The 17,473-nt window shown below is 36.9% G+C and overlaps 2 protein-coding genes across 3 annotated transcripts; both read right to left on the bottom strand.

Moving 5' to 3' along the window:
* Positions 1-1,591: 1,591 nt before the first annotated feature.
* Positions 1,592-4,179, bottom strand: LOC147157068 (ladderlectin-like). The gene is made up of 6 exons (XM_086065183.1): positions 4,117-4,179; positions 3,535-3,559; positions 3,288-3,403; positions 3,038-3,166; positions 1,971-2,073; positions 1,592-1,695 (listed from the first exon to the last, which is right to left on the bottom strand). The coding sequence occupies exons 1-6, from the start codon at positions 4,177-4,179 to the stop codon at positions 1,592-1,594; spliced, it is 540 nt and encodes a 179-aa protein (XP_085921309.1).
* A 3,267-nt stretch (positions 4,180-7,446) lies between these two features.
* On the bottom strand, positions 7,447-16,912 carry LOC147157067 (galactose-specific lectin nattectin-like). 2 transcript variants are annotated; one of them, XM_086064264.1, is made up of 9 exons: positions 16,858-16,912; positions 14,449-14,529; positions 11,987-12,021; positions 8,737-8,995; positions 8,633-8,651; positions 8,419-8,504; positions 8,163-8,294; positions 7,782-7,884; positions 7,447-7,710 (listed from the first exon to the last, which is right to left on the bottom strand). In XM_086064264.1, exons 4-9 carry the CDS (start codon positions 8,833-8,835, stop codon positions 7,604-7,606), a joined length of 546 nt encoding a protein of 181 aa, XP_085920390.1. In that variant the 5' UTR covers positions 8,836-8,995; positions 11,987-12,021; positions 14,449-14,529; positions 16,858-16,912; the 3' UTR covers positions 7,447-7,603. The 2 variants fall into 2 exon arrangements, with proteins under 2 accessions (XP_085920390.1, XP_085920391.1); XM_086064265.1 differs by lacking the exons at positions 11,987-12,021; positions 14,449-14,529; positions 16,858-16,912 and having other exon boundaries at positions 8,737-10,402.
* Between the last annotated feature and the right edge of the window lie 561 nt (positions 16,913-17,473).

Below are 17,473 nucleotides of genomic sequence, written 5' to 3'. Positions count from 1 at the left end.
TGTCATCTTCAGTCGACAACAAGTGTCAAAATGTCTCGCCTATTTTCTGAAGCAATGTGAATGTGATTGGTTGTTACCTGAGCCCTGAGTAACTGTGATGTCATTTTATGCTTGTCAGCAAGTGGCAAAATGGCCACCTTCTGATAATGGTAAAAACGGTTGGATTTTGCTGCTTAACTCATATTCTACTAACACAATACTAACCAGAATATCATATTTGGATTAGTGGGGCTGTACGTATTATTGTTACGAATTTTTTTTACTGACAGTATAAATCATTTTAGCAACTCGTACCCTTTTTTCAACTTGAGCACCTGCTCCCAAAAATATACATACGTGCATGACAAATGCTAACAATAGCATTGAATCCACACTGACTACGTTTACATACAGTCAATATTCAGGTTGAGGTCAGAATTCCGGTTTCCGAAACATTTCCAGGTAACTCGTTTACATGCGTGGCGGACAGACTTATTCCCCTTTACGTGGTCATTTGTGCCTGATTGGAATACTCCGTGCCGACGTCATTACATTAATCGAAATCATTTCCGCTAATACATTCAATAAAAGACATTCATGTCGCTCGCCGCGCTAAACTAAGTCGTTGGTTTCCTCCTCGCTCCAGAAGTGAGGTTCTTTGCCGCCTCGTCATTTTTGTTTACACCGGCTTGAGTATTTCTGGTGGGATACACGCCAGACGCACGGACTTATATACTCATATATAAGTGCGTACAGACACGAAACGCAGCGGAGAAATCAATATATTCAAGCGAGGCTCCTTTAGCGAGTGGGACGAAGCTGTGCATGCAAGTTGTGGCTATAAAGACCAAGATTCCTTGCGAATAAAAATAAGCAAAAAATGAAGAAAATAAGTCGAAGAAGAAAATAGAGAGCATGCGCGTATTTAAATGCGTTGAAATGCGCAAGAATTCGGGTTATGAAAGCCTTTAAGCTTAATCGGGTTTTTTAAAACCCGAATAAGAGCATATTCGGGTTACTGCACATGTTTACATGGTCTTACAAAATGTGAATATTGCCAATATTCGGGTTTTAAAAGTTTTATTGCATGCATGTAAACATAGTCACTGCATCGAATCAAATTATATTGCTCCCATTCACTCCAATTGACCCAGATCAATTGAGTTATTAATAGCTATTTACAGATTTCTGAAAAATGGGTTGATATTATTGAAAATAGATGCCAGTTTCATTTTGCTGGGCGAAAAATACATGACATGAGGCTATTCCTGAAAAACGTAACATCTTGACACTATAGTTCCTTCCAATTTGCCACACAACAAAAAAAGGACGTCATTTTTTTTTTGTATTGAATATGTTGGATTTATTGCAGCCATTTGGTAAAGAAGAAATACAATCAACAGGTTTGAGAAAACATGACACCAACCATAATTTAGGTTTACATTTGTATGAGTATGTAATTGTGTTGTCAATAATTAAGCATTGTGGAGGAAAAAAAGTGTTCATTACTAAAGGAAGTACAAAGCCATAACTAAAATTTGCTCTCATTTCATTGCGTCACTATGATTAGGGTAATACATTGAGACAGAAGACAGGCTGGTAAATGGACCGATTACCAACCGTCACCATAGCCGCCATAGCGTCTGCAAAACTTTGCATCTTGGATGCAAATGTATGCGGCCTCCTTGTCACAGGACTCATCCTTCCAAAATGTATCTGAAAGAAATAAACATTGAGACGTTAAATGTTGTTTTTCGCGACCTCCTTGCCAAAGGCTAATCACAGGCCGTGGCCATGTTGAAGTGTCCTTGAGCAAGTCGCTGCTGATGCTGCGTCAGAGTTGTCAAAATAAAAAGTGCTTTGAGAGTCTCATGGAAGTGGTCCGTGCAGACGGACAGGATGAAGAGAATCACAAATAAGTAAAGAATAACTGTTGAAGTAGAACAGCATCATTTGCATAGTCATTTGGAATAAAAAAAAATAATACATACCGCTTCTAAAAAGCATTACACAGTTGCCAGTGTTATCAGGCTCAACTGGACTAAAACGAGTGAAATCCACAATGGTGCCATCAGTCCACAAGAACTCATTATCCTGGAAGACAAAGTTAGATTTCAATGAGTCAACCTTCAACATTTCTTGACAATAATGTTATATGTGATCCCCCTCGTCTAAACAAGACATTCTGATTATGCAGCAAAATCCAGATTTACGGAAAATACGACTTTTGACAAACAATTGGGTCTTTGGAGTGTAAAAATCAAACAACCAAGTCATTATTTTGTGAGCTGGCTATTTCTTCAAACATATATATGAATGTCCATGTAGGGCAGGGGTGCTCAAGTACGATCCTCGAGAGCTCCTATGCAGCCTGTTTTCCATGTTTCCCTCCTGCAGCACAGCTGAATCTAACGATCAGCCTGATAACGATCCTGATCATGAACCAGGACCAGGTGTGTTAGTGGAGAGAAACATGGAAAACAGGCTGGATAGGGGCTCTCGAGGATCGTACTTGAGCACCCCTGATGTAGGGTAAGTTGTGTTTGGCTATGTCAGGGTTTACAGCAAAAATCATAATAATTTGACTGAAAACATTTTATGCTTATTTTCAAGAATTGCGAAATCCGAATGGAAATGCTCTCAATTCGGAAAAAAAAAAAAAAAAGAGGCCTAAAATTACCACACACAAAAAAAGCTTTTTACGTTTGGAGGGTGTGGATTTTTCAGCCTACCGCTAAAAGAACAATGTGAATTTTAGCTACGGAAACAGGTTTGGCGAACAAACGATGACAGGACCTGATATCGCATCGCACGTCACAAAAAAAATGGCGGCAGACGATAAAGTAAGGTATGTTATACCAGTTCACTTCATGTGGACATTACAAGGATGTTAAGTATGCTGTAATTCTTAATCCTTGCAGCATTTTGACCAAAACATGCCACGGGAATAATACCGAGACACCAGCTAACAAAAAATATCATAAAAGAGTAATGCATTAAATTTTCTTTGTGGACATCCCCAACACGTGTGACATGAATTATTATTGCAACGCTTTACCGAAATTCCATCATGAAGTCCAAGCCAGACGGTCTCGCTACCACCCAGGATAGTCAGTTGAAAAACAACCGTATTTTCCACGGCATTGTGGATGGAGACCAGATTCCCACCAAGTGTTCTGCAGACTCTCTGAAATAAAGTAAAACAATGATTTCACTCGTGACAGTTGGCAAGACATTTGAACTCTGGACCACATGGTTCAGATGGAGCACTGATTGTGTTGGGATTACATCCGCTGATTTAGAACTACATCCGCTACGACGCGGAAGACTTCTAATACCTCTGCATCTGCAAACGCCCTCGGTTCAGCTTGGTGGGCGTAACAGCGAGAGCCCAAGCGAAGCCAGCCCAAAGGACAGTCGTTGTCTGCTGGTTATTTGTTGTTTCAAGAAGAAAAGAAGAGATTTCAATGAATTTTGCTACGAAATTCAGATGCAACTATGGCATTATGTACAGTATTTCACAAAGTATCACTGAGTCACAGCTACCGTACCAACCTTTGTGATTGGAATACTGATACACCTGTAAAAAAAAAAAATCACATTGTTAACTCATTTACTGCCATTGACTGTTATATAAACGTCAAAAAATCATTTGAACTAATTCTATTAGTTTATTTATTTATTTTTACTTTTGTTAACAAGAGTATGAAAACCTAGAATTTTTTAAATTGTACATTTAGAACAGATATAACATTTGTGATTAATCGTGAGTTAACTATTGAAATCATGCGATTAATTACGATTAAAAAAAAATTATTCACCAGACGCCCCTAATTGTTAACAATTAATCAGGCGATTAAAATTTGTAATTGTAATTAATCAAGAGTTAACTCACGATTAATCACAAATTTTATATCTATTCTAAATGTACAATAAAAAAAAATTCTAGCTTTTCACACTCTTGTTAACAAAAGTGTGGGAAAAAATGTTAAACTCATAGAAATAGTTCAAATGAATTTTTGACGTTTATAGCCGTCAATGGCAGTGAATCAGTTAAAAAAAACTGAGCCAAACAAAGACACCAATGTAAATCGTACATTTATATATTATTTAAGTCAGAAGGAGATTTTGACTTACGGCCGTAGACAACACACCACTGATCCCGCAAAGGAGGAAGAACGAGCGAAGAGCGAATGCCATCTGTGCAATAAAGGAAAATATTTTATATTTGTAACAAATATAGAAGGCTATATTTACATTTGACCTTGTTGCAAGGAAAATGTAGTACATGTTAACAAGGCAAACTGAGTTGAAAAAGTACGGTGTAAAGTTGTGTGAAGTTACCTTTGCAGTTGCGAGGTTCGTTGCTGAAGACGACAACGACCAAGAACCCTTTTATAGCTCGACTTGACAGTTGAATGCACCCGTGACGCCAATTTCACACGACATTTCAGCTGACTTTTGGCAACAAGTAATTAGTTCATTAAATGTAATAAATTGTAATTAAAGACCAATCATCCACAACAAAGAAACACCCACACACTAAAAATAAACCATTATTGCTGTTCTGTCTTTGCCAAACAAGTTTTGGTCATCTAGAACCGCACCTGTGGGATCAATTAAGCAATATTTTAACAGTCCATCCATGTTTTTATCGCACTTGCACTCTTTAGGTTAGCAGCTAACGATTAACCTGTAACTTACTACAAGGTCGGATAAGTCACTGTACACATATTCAAATATCGGGTTGTCTAATTTTGTCCTCTTTTTTAATAGTCAATTATAATTTGAGACAATGTGAGGTCCAAGGAAATTGGGTACAAAAGCATCTCGCTGGGAGTTAGATGGTGATTATTTTAATTTTTTTTTATCGCAGTTTGCTTGGTTACTATGTGAAAGGGTGGGGAAATTTACACACAGAGAAAAAATATATTGTATTTGGCCTACGCACTTTATGTAAAGAAATTATTTGGTTATACATTGGACCCTTTCTGGAACCAATTGGCTGTAGTGGTACGATGCCTCATGAGGCTTCATCACAAGCATCATAAACATGATTGAACGTTGAGCCGGGTGAGTAATGGGTTGTTCTTTTCTATGACCGCCAGTAGGAGTCACCGTTAATCCACTAATGTTTGTGTCGATCAAAAGCCGTCAGAGAAGATATGCGGAGAATTAATTATGCTCACTTTTCTCTTTTCTTTTCTCTACAAGAAAGAATTTTGCGGCAACAAACATGTACTATCTCTTGTTAGTGTTGTTGCCCCCCAAGTACTAGGTTCGAGTCCCTCTGTCTCCATAATACAAACTTGACAAGAAGTAACACTAAAACTGTGAGAAATTAATACAAAAAGGAATGAAAATAACACTTTGGGGTTAAAAGTGACAACAAAACTGTGAGAAATTAAGACCAAAGAAATGAAAGGAAATAACACTTTTAAGTGTTAAAAAATAACACTGATAGGTGAAAGTAGATAACACTTTAAAGTGCAATAAGTTCAATAAGTTATCTGTCAAATAATAACACTATGGGTGTTGTAATTTCACTTAAATAAATGAGTTACATTTTTACACTTAAATTAACTCAGAACTGGTGAGAACTCTATAAACTCAGGGAAAGTGTTAAATTTAAGACTATGGGAGTTAAATTTACACTTCCGATTTTACTGTGTACTCCTCACTCTTAGGGGAAATTCTAAAACAAATAAACAAAAAACAAAAAACATCATGATGCTAAAAATGAATTTTCTTCTTATTTGGCTACTAGGAGCAACTCTGCATTACAGAGGAAGTGTACCACCCCCCCCCCCCAACCCCAAACTTATTTACAATAATATGTTCTATGCAGTATCTAGTCTAAATATGGTACTCTGATTATTATTGCGCTAGTGGAATACGAGTTACAACAACCAATCACAGCTCAGCTTCGGAAAACAGGTGCGCTGTGATTGGTCGTTGCCTGAGCCCTGAGAAACTGCGATGTCATCTTCAGTCGACAGAAAGTGGCAAAATGGTCGCCCCATGAGATAGATAAAAACGGTTGGATTTTGCTGCATAACTCATATTCCACAAATGTAATATTAATCAGAATGTCATGTTTAGACTAGCGAGGTCACATATAACATATTATTGTCAAGAAATGTTTAAAGTTGACTTCTCCTTTCAGAATCTTTAGGAAAACAGCCCTAGATTGGGAAACACGCTGGTTTCTGAGATGGATAAAAATGGGTGGATTTTGCTGCTTAATTCATATTTCACAAACACAATAGTAATCAGAATACCGTGCTTGGACTACACTTGATTGCATTTTTCGTATATCACAAAAACCTGCCATTTGATAATAGTTGTCTTATTAACTGTGTTGATGGTTTGTGTTGACAGAAAGAAAAAAGTTATCTCTGCAGCCAAATTTAAGACTTTTGAAGTTATTTTTTATTATTATTATTTGTTTGTTTTTATTTCAAAAAATATTTTTAAATAACAAACACCATTTAAGACCCATTTCACATCAATACACTTAAACGTTTTTGCTAGCTCTGAAACCGGGAACATGGTCTGGAACAGCTCATCAATATACGAGTACATGACTGGTGCATAGTTCAAAGTGAACATTTCGCAGCACCTTTTGCTTTTCGAGTCGGTGTAGAACCAAACGCTGTCCGGAGGTCAAAGAGCAAAAGTGGCTGAGTGACAGCATTTGCTGCTGACGTTCTATGACTGACTTGTGTTTTTCCCATTTGCATTGGCATTCCAAGGCCTTGATAGCGAAAATTCCAAGTTTGAAAGTTTTCTTGCATAAAGCGCGGTGTGCTTCATATGCATTTCCCTCCACCGTCTTCAACCGTGTGTTCATCCTCAAGGCACAAATCATTCAACTTGCACTTACTGTAATTTGGTTTCGTATATACGGCTGCACGTGATTAATGCTGAGCCTACTTTTAGTTTCACTTTTTTTTTATGTGTGTATTTTCAATAAAAGTAATGTCAAGGGATTTTAAAGACATTTCAATATCATATTTAATACCTAATATGCAATTTTAGGAGAATTTTAGACATTTTAAAGCCTGAAATTCAAATGATTGGTTTAAAGACTTTTTTTTTTAAACAGACTTTCTTAAACCGCACAGATTTCCTGATATACAGTACTAGGTTGTTGTTTTTTTTCATTTTGAGTACCTGCCCCCAAAATATCTGCATACTGTACATGCTTGGCAAATGCTAACAACAGCATTGTATCCACACTGTATCGAATCAAATCATGCAAAACATTAATAAAATGAATGCTGAGCAAAAAAAATACACAGATCAGCTTGTAAGAGAAAAATGGTTGACACTATAGGCAGTCACGCTGCCCCATCTTGCCACACAACGAAAAAAGGAAGACATTTTGTTTATTTGAATATGTTGAATTTATTGCAAACAAGCCATACAATGTAACTGTTTGAGAAAATATGACACCACCATGATTTAATGCAGATTTGTGTTTTCTTTTATGAACCAGTATGTAATCGAACTACGCATTGTGGAGGAAGAAAAAAGTTCATCATTAAAAGGAAGTACAAAGCCATAACTAAAATGTAATATTATTTCATTGCGTCACTATGATGGCTGGTAAATGGACAGATTACCAACCGCCGGCAAAACCGCCGTAATAGCTGCTGCAAAACTTCGCCTCTTGGATGCAAACGTATGGGGCCTCGAGGGTGCAGGGGTCATCCTTCCATAATCCATCTAAAATAAATAAATGCTCATTTAAATATTGATTAAACTTTAATCACTGCTTACTACATACTACTACATACTGCCTGCAAACATCAGCACACAGTTGCCATTGTTATCAGGTTCTCCTTCACCAAAATCAGCGAAATCCACAACGGTGCCATCAGTCCAAAAGAACTTATTTTCCTGGAGGATAAAGTTAGATTTGAAGGAGCCAACATGATGATGACGCTCGACTCGACATCTATCTGACATATTACGGAAAATATGACTTTTGATTGTATACAAACTGCTGGATCTCTGGCATGTGAAAATGAGTTTGGCTCTTTCCCCATACGCGTATGCGAGTGAGCTCTTCTGAATTTTGCTACCCAAGTCGCGTTTGGATATGTATGTACCCCGTGAATAAAAATGCAATGGGGTCTTGCATTTAATCCGAACTTTTGTACTGGCCAATGCTTTACCGAAATTGCATCTTGGAGTCCAATCCAGGCTACGACAGAAATAGCACTCTTCCGAATCAGTTCAAGAACAACTGCATTTTCCACAATATTGTGGATGGAGACCAGATTCCCACCGAGAGTTTTGCAGACACTCTGAAAGACAATAGAGTAAAAATAATGATTTCATCATTTGATTCATCAGACATTTTGACTCCGGGCCAAAATGTTGAATCAACAAACAATGATTGTATTACTACGGCATGGAAGTGTTCAATACCTCTGCATCTGCAAATGTTCTCGGATCTGGTCTGAAGATGTAACATTGAGAGCCCAACCGAAGCCAGTCCTTAGGACAGCCATTGTCTGAAGGTTCGACGTTGTTTAAGGAGAAAACAAGACATTTACATTAAATCCGTTATAAAATTCAGACACAACTATGACATGATGTCGTATTTGGCAAAGTAACAGTGAGACGCGGTTACTGTACCAACCTTGGGAAAACTTTGGATACTGATTCCAATATGAAGAAAGAAAGCAAAATTAGACAGTCAATATATTTATAATATATTAGTCAGCGTGAGAGATTTTGACTTACGCCTCCACATAACACTCCACTGATCGCACAAAGGAGGAAGAACGAGCGAAGAGTGAGTGCCATCTGTGCAAGTATGGGAAAATAGTATTTGTAACACATTTAAAGGACCGTATTAACATTTGATCATGTTGCAAGAAAATATCGTGAGAGTTAAGAAGGCAAAGTAAAGTTGTGTGAAGTTACCTTTGCGGTTGCTAGCTTTGCTGCTGAAAACGACGACGCCGAATAATCCTTTTATACTTTGGCTTGGCGCTCGCGTCTTTGTTGAATGCACCCGTGATGCCAATATCACATGACACTTCAGGTCAATTGTTCATGAAATTCATTGTAATTAAAGTCCAATCATCTACCAGAAGGAAACGCCCACATACAGAAATAAACCATTACTGCTCTTCTGACTTTGACAAACAAGTTTTGGACCTCAAGCGCCACATCCCTGGGATTAATCAAGACATGTGTTACCTGTAGATTAGCAGTCCACCAATAGCCTAGCTTCTTCTATGTCTTCTACTTTGTTTTGTTCTTTGTATTTATGGCTGGCTGGATGCTCTGTGTGGAATATAGTTATGTGTGCAGTAGTAATATACTGATTTTTTTTCAGGGCCGATACCGATTATTAGTAGGCAAGGAGGCCGATAACCAATATTTGGAGCCAATATTCTTTTGCAGTCAAATAAAAAATATTAACATCAAAATAAAAATAATGTTTGTTAAAACAACCTTTCACATTTTCAACATATTATTTTAATTTGAAATACAGCAAATAGACAGCTTTGTTTTAAAATTCTAACAAAAAAGTAAATATTTTTCTACAGTAAATAGTTTTCCAAAATTTTAACATAACTGAAATGTTAAACTTTCACTTATTTTTGCTTTAATTTTACCAGAAGCAATAAGCCGCATTTCTTATTAAGTTCAGTGAAATTTTAAATAAACATATACATAAAAATTTCCATGAAATGAACCCAGTTTTAAATTGCTCTTCATCTCTGTGCTCGCGAACATAGCAAATTTGGGGCTCTTGTCAGAGTTTGTCAAACGTTTCAAGAGATGACTTAAAATTTGTTTAAAAAACTTGAACATTTGTCACAACATGTTCCAAATTTCTTTGTGACAAGAAAAGACGTTTGTGACGAGTAAAAATGGTCTGTGACCATCTTCGCAACCTTTTCCAACATTTTACCAACCCTGAAGAAACCACACAATTTCGCAAACATTCACCGCTCAGAGAGATAACAGCTTTATCTGCCTTCAGATTTTTATTCCTCAAAATGCAAAATATCGGCACCGATAATCGGCCCGGCAGATAATCGGTCTATCCAAAGTATGCAGTGTTCCGTGTTGGTCATCTTGAAAATCCCACACAACTTGGCACGGCCCAAAAAAATGAGTATGTGTGTAAAAATGGGAATCAATGGAAACAAAGACAACACCTCTAAAGTGGACTGAAGTAAAGTGGAAAAATATGTTGTGGTCTGACGAGTCCACATTTCAAATAGTTTTTTAGGAATCATGAACATTGCGTCTTCTGGGCCAAAGAGAAAAAGGACCATCCAGATTGCTACTAGCACCAAGTTCATAAACCTGCACGTGTGATAATATGGGGGGCGGGGAGGGTTGTTATGCCAATGGCATGGGTAACTTAGTTATGGCGTAAATGATTTGTTTTTGCCGTATAATGATGGTAGAGCTCTTCAAAAAGTTGACAAATGTAAATATTTGGAAGTTTAGATTGACTTATCACTAACTTTCGAATTTCACATTGAATATATTTTGTACAAAATTTGAGGCATTGTTATACATTTAAACATTTAACAAACTGATTGATCAACTTATTTTGCTCATTATTCATTATGCTGATATTTTTACTCATCATTGTTTAATGTAGGATCATTTGGGGTGGCTTTCTTTAGATCATATATGGCAATTGCATTGGTTTCTGTTTTATTTTAAATGCATTCATTTAAATTTTCCTTATTGTTTTAAACAATATTTTGTTCCACAGTCAGCCAACTACATTAAAAAGTTCAAACCAGTTTTTTTCATAGTCCCCTCGAAATAAATAGGCAAGAAAGCCTTCAAGTCACTTGCTACATCTAATTGGAATAGTTCATATTCGTTTGTTTTCTTCGCTCCATATTTAAAAAAAAATATTTTGTTTAATTATTTAAAAACGTATTTTTGATGTTTGCAATAATATATTGTCACGCTGTATTTTTTATTTTATTATCGTTAAATAATTTGAATTTTGTTGTGTTGAAATTAAGGTTGTCTCTGTTAAGTGTTATTGTATTCTATTTGTTTGTTTGTTTTTGTTTTTCTTCTTTTTTGAATTGTGGCCAAGCAAAACCACTTTCTGCACGTGTTAATGCAGGCCTCACCCTAAAAAGAGTGTCAGTGTTAGACTGTCTTGCCAGCAGTCCAGACCTGTCTCCCATTGAAAATGTGTGGCGCATTAGGAAGAGCAAAATATGATAATTGAGCCCCCGGACTTTTGAGCTACTGAAATGCTTATTGAATATTGTTAAAAGGAAAAGGTAATGAAGTAGTAAACATGTCTTGACTCAGCTTTTTTGGAATGTGTTGCAACAATTCAAAATGAGTGAATATCCATGAAAAGCAATGAAGTTTATCGGTTTGAACATTAAATACATTTCTTTTTATTGTATTCAACACCGTCTCGTTTTGTGTAATAAACCCAGACCTTGGTCTACAGCGAAGGTGGGTCCTACCCGGATTCTTTATAGTGATTTTAATGCTAAACTACCTTACTAATATAACGCAAAATGAATGTTAGTGGACATGAAACGACACGGCGATTGCCACATGGACGGATGATCGAGTATTGCTCGTTAATGTGTTCACACGAGGTGTGCAAAGTGTGAATTTTCACTGAAAAACTGCGATACGAACAAGCTTATTTTCGAGCATCGCATACCAGATCAGAACGAGGCACACTTCTCGTTCTGTCATCACTGAACGTCGCCTGTGTGCGTCATTGGTCCCTTTGTAGGCTCTGAGAGAAAACGGTGGAAAACTTTCTGTTCCAATAATAACAATGATCGTTGTTTGAGTGGAATGCAATTATCCATTCATTTTCTGTCATCCAATTTTTGACATAAAAATTAAACTATGCACATCCTGGACCGGTCACCACAACCAACCATCAACTTCACAGAGTTGGAAGTGAACCCATGCTGGCACAGAATTCAGGTCAGTGAATAGTATGCAACTAGTCCGGTTTACTTACCCATTACTTGTCCACTTCATTATTGCCTCAGCCATCTGTTGGGAACGTGCCACGTGAAAACCACTTTTCTCGCTTTTAATTGCTCAAAAAAAGGAACAAAGCCTGGCAAGGAATGCAATTAAAACGTCAACTAGAAAAAAGGTGAAACAAAGTTAGGTTTCGTTTGATCCTTTAACCTTTTTGTTTTTTTTGTTTTTTTTGGTTAATGGTTTTACTGAACATATAAACATAAAGAAAACACAAAACACATTACACATTAAAAATATAAATTGAAGTAAAAAAAAAACAAGAATAGGAATAGGAAGAAAAAAAGAGTTTATATGTTCAAAAGGGGTAGGAGGATGTAAAAAAAAAACTAGTTTAGTCTTTGACGAAAATACGTTGCGAAAATCATCTAAATGAATGTTAATGTACTGAAAAGGAAGTGAAACGTTACAAAGGTGGTCAGAGAAGATTTTGGAGTAAGATGGATCCTACACAAACAGAGCAGGGTTTTGGTGAAATCAAAGGACGCTATTATTTGCCTTTACACTCATTGTGTCTTCATTTTGGTTTCAATACTTCCAAAACTTCTAGTAGTATAAAGCACGTGTCTTATTCCTCATCACTTGATCTTAGCCCATAAATGCGTAGCCATCAACTTACCTTATTAAATGAAGTTGCGCATCATAAAGGCTGTTTATGGATCGTTGACGGGTGGATACGCTTGTCCGATTATGCCTATTGTATGAATTATCATGTGGTGCGACCAAAAAAATAAAAAATAAATTGGGGAGTTTTCATTTGAAATACATTTAAAGACATGAGTTTGTACCATCCACAAGAACACATGGAAGCAGATATCAAGTTTGCAATGTAAAAAAAAAGTCACCCTTTAAGCAATTGGTATGTCGTGGTCATATTTGGATACCTGGAAAAAAAAAATTCCTACAAATATATATTTTCGTAATAATTTTTCTTGTGATAGCTAGTTTGTTATGTTTAGATAGCTAATTGTTAGCCAACCATCATCTGGCGCAACCATTGTAGAAAATGTTTTAGTTGTCCTAAATTGTAGATAATAGTAAATAAGAAAGAATACTGTGAATATTTTATGTGGGTTTTATAAGAAAAAAAGTGTTGCGTTTATATTTTTTGTTGAGTATATTTATGTATTGTGTTACTGCACATGGTGTGTTAAAGCACATTTGAAAAGAAGCTGCAAATCAGTGCCACCGTAGCATAGCAACAATGACAGGTGACAGAGTGAACTTTGCCGCTTAGGGAGATTTTTTGAAATACCAGAAAATCTATTTTCCTGATGTGTCATACATTCAGCAACGTAATTTTGGGGCCTTTGAATGATCAAAGGTCGAAGAAGAAGAAAACACGCCGCGTCGCCCACGACGAAACTCGCTCGCGACTCGATTGATGTCAAGCGCTACAAAAGTCGATGGATAGAAATAAAATATTCCTTTCTAAGGCCCAGAGTTGGCTCGCTCGTAACTCGCTTTGATCTAAAACTAGTTTGGCAACGACATGGCAGCCGTAATGAAGGTTCTTTATGTGATTTAATTGCTCAGATTGCTCAATATGCCCTCAGCATCAAATCGTGTGGTAACATTTGAAACCAGTCTCAAGACCACATTTGGTAGGTCCTGGTCTTGTCCCAGACTAGACTCCCAAAAGTCTTGAGCGTGTCTCGGTCGTGGACTGGCCGGTCTTAAGATTTTACATTAAGACCTGTCAAGACCATCACTGATTTGCTGTTGAACTTTTTTTATGTGATAGAAAGAGGAAGCACTTGGTCAAGCAAAAACACAAATCACTTCAATGACACCCAACTTCCCCCAAATGACTGCAGCAGCAGCAAAACAAAACAATCAGCGGGTTGCAAGTTCTGCGGTCTTCAACTCACTAAATGGTGGAGATGATTTTGACACCTCAAAAGAAAACAAACACAGGTAAACTAATGCTGACTCTTGCTAACATTAGCAAAACAAATTTTGTCTTTCAGAGATGGCTATTTCTGGAAAGATGTATGTATTATTCTTGTCATCCACCACACACGTACGTGGACCGTGGAATCTACACTTTGATTAAATCCACCAAAATTATGTAACATCAAATGCGCCACCACTTAGACCTGCTTTTTGCAAGTCTAAAATATAGTTTGATTTGCATGCAATGCGATCCCAAACGCGGTAAACTCAACTTGCATGTCTACAAAAATGGGGCTCTGTGTATTAATGAAATGCTGCTATAGAACATGAATAGATACTGGAACTATACAGAAATATTTTTTAAGATATTGAATATTACCTAAATGACTTTATTTCAAAAGCATCAATTGCAGTAATCAAATCATTTCTAGTGAGTGTGCATGGAAATATAGACGGACACGTGTAGTCCAGAGAAAAACAAACAAACCGATAATCTGTCCGTGTGTAACGTGTGCATGTCATGTCTCGAGTTTGACTCACCATTTGTTGACATTCGTCAGCTGAGTGGAAGCGGCTTATCTTAATAAGATCGGAGTCGCCTCCATAACACTACTGACGCACCTGCACACACACACAAACAAAACACTGAGCCACGTGCACAAATGCAAACACAGAAAGTCATTTTCTGTCAGGGGTCTTAAACTGCAGCAAATCATCCACGTGACTGTAAGTCCAGCCTGAACAGATAAAGATGTATTGCAAGTCATGCTAATCATTTTATGTGATGTAGCACAAACACTGATTGAAAGGAAGGTGTCCTTTGTTTTTGAGACTAAAATTGACGAAAAAAACAAAGGACAGGTTAGTCCCAATGTTTCTTCATTTCGTAATGTTTTACTACTTCTAGTAAATATATGTGGATTGTGGATGTTGGATTTTTCGGTCCAACTAAAATGGACTAGCAATAGGACTGTCATTTAAACCAGATTTCAAACTTGTTGTAGACAAAAATTAACCCCCCAAAAAAAAATTAAATTGGAAAAACATTCTCGTTAATGAAAAAAAACGAAATTGCTTAAAAAAAACTAACAAAAAAAATCTAAAATTGGAAAAACATTTTTGTTAATGAAATAAAAATGAAATTGTTAAAAAAAAAAAAAAGTTAACGGTTGTTTTCATCTCATTAATAGAATACATGAGCTCTTGAGGTTGATATTAGAAGCGACAATGAATGACATGCACCAAATCATATTTTGCCGAGATGGATGGATGGATGTTTTTTTTAATCATGCACACGAGAAAACTAAAACTAAAACTATTACTAAAACTAATAAAAACAAAAATAAAAGCATTTAAAAAAAAAAAGAAGCAAAAACCCGCTCTGAAACTAATTAAAACTAACTCAATTTAAAAAACAAAACTCAAAACGAAATAAAATCTAACAATAATGAAAATTCCAAAACTATTATAAATCCCTGGTGGCCACAAGTATTGACCCTTAATGACATCGACATTTGGCTGTCTTCTGATTGGTTGCTTAGAGGAAAACCTGTTGACTAGTAAAACACATCATGAATACATATTAATCAGATTCTCAGAATATTATAATTTTTAGGCATGTTATTTGATAAATATTGCCTCTTAACTGCTCCAGGTGATGTACATGGCAAAGTTGCATGCATTGTTATATTGTGTTTTGTATAGTTGCGATGTTTCGTATTTCTATTAAGATGTGGATTAACTATGCTATATGGGGGAGATCAGAAAAGAAGGACTAGTTCTTGTTTTGTGGAATTCAATCGCAATCACACAAAGGGCCAATGGAAAAAAAGCAGGCCAAGTGGGCTCAAGTTGGACTCCGTCCTTGAGCATGCTGCACTTACCGTCAGCATGTGTGTCATTCCTGAGAGGGAACAAAAATGAAGCAGCATTTATACATACACACACGGGCCACATGGCTTTGTTTGGGGTTCCTAGTCAATTTAGCGCAATAGAGTGGACTGCTGGGCAACTGCTTGAGTACGAGCACACACAATCGCACTCACGCACACACGCCTTGACCAGCGCCGCGAGGCCACTAGGGTTATGGTGCCCTGGTGGAGGTCTAATGAGACGAAGAACAACCAGCGTAACAGATGGTCCTCTGGTCATACGAGGGCCCCTGAAGCCACTCGCCTGCTGGAACCTCGTCACTATGATTGCTTTTATTTGCCTATTCACGCCATTGCACACGTGCACACACTCACACACACACATCCTTGTTTTAGCATTTGCGGATGCATCTTTTGCATCTTCCATCGCTTTCCCCTGATGGTCATCATGTGTACGTACTGTATGTTCCTATAAGGATCATTATGTAAACAGAATTAAATATTTATAGTGGGTCATACAAGGCTAAGCTAGTGCAATGGGTGTGTTTATTTTCAAATGAATTAAGTATAGAGGTTTAAAAAAACACACACAGCAGGAACATGCAGTCAGGTAAGGTAGCAACCGCCGTCCCGCCGCCTTACTTACTTACTATATTACAGTAAACAATATCAGAATGATCATACATAGATATTTTGGTTTTATAGGTTAGGGTTTCATCTATAATATGAAAGACAGTTTATCTACTTCAATTAAAGTGAACTTACTAACTAAACGCATTCACTATGACGTCACAACATTTTACTAAAGCGTAGCGTAAACACAAGTCAATATGTCATAAATCAAATTACAACCATAACGCAAACAAATCTCTGGCTTTATTTATCACTTCAACTTTTCATGTTTCATGATGTAAGTAAACGTGGACTGTGCGCTTGTTAAGCACTGAACTTAGTGGCCACTAAAATACGCTCTACTGGTGGAACAAAAATGAAGCACTCGCACTTCCCCCAACACATTTTATAATCCATAGACGTTAATGAGTTTGTACATATGTGCAGTGCAATTGGTCCAAGTTACCTGCTCCAACTCACCGCAACCGACAAGAGCGACGTAAAATGGCGGCATGGACGGTGCAAGGGAGCCCCCGTGTGGAAATGGAAGATATTGCAGGTTGTTTTGTGTCGCTATGCCTCTAAGTAGGAAATTAGCAGCATGTTCAGGAGTTAGAATGATATAATAAAATGTGAAGCAGAGCCGCAATTAAAATAATTACTGACTAATGAAGAAAAATCATGTGTGCTGGTCCTTATTCTTTTTTTCTCTCCTTTTTTTGCAATTAGAGTTGATAACATAATTATACTGGATGACTTTAAAATTCATCTAGAAAATGAGCCTCATCTTGTTTGTTTGACCCAAACCCTACTTAAGGATTTTCTACCACTGGTACTGCAAAACTTAACATGATCAATGTCTATTGACAGGCTACCAGTTTTAAATGTTCAATCTATGTTCTCAGTGCTAGGTTCACTGAACTGGAATAATTTACATTTTAAACCCTTCTATAAAGATTAAGTAGATTCCGGTTAACTCTGAATCTGGTAATAAACATAAGAGAGTACTTAAAATGTCAGTTTTTCATGTAATTGTATTGAAACTTCCTGTTTACTCTCGCTCTCTCTCTCTCTCTCTCTCT

The sequence above is a fragment of the Leptonotus elevatus genome, chromosome 20 (genome assembly GCF_054856555.1).
Source record: "Leptonotus elevatus isolate MCC_2025b chromosome 20, RoL_Lele_1.0, whole genome shotgun sequence".
NCBI classification, from domain to species: domain Eukaryota; kingdom Metazoa; phylum Chordata; class Actinopteri; order Syngnathiformes; family Syngnathidae; genus Leptonotus; species Leptonotus elevatus.
This window is presented reverse-complemented; position numbering and strand designations above follow the sequence as displayed.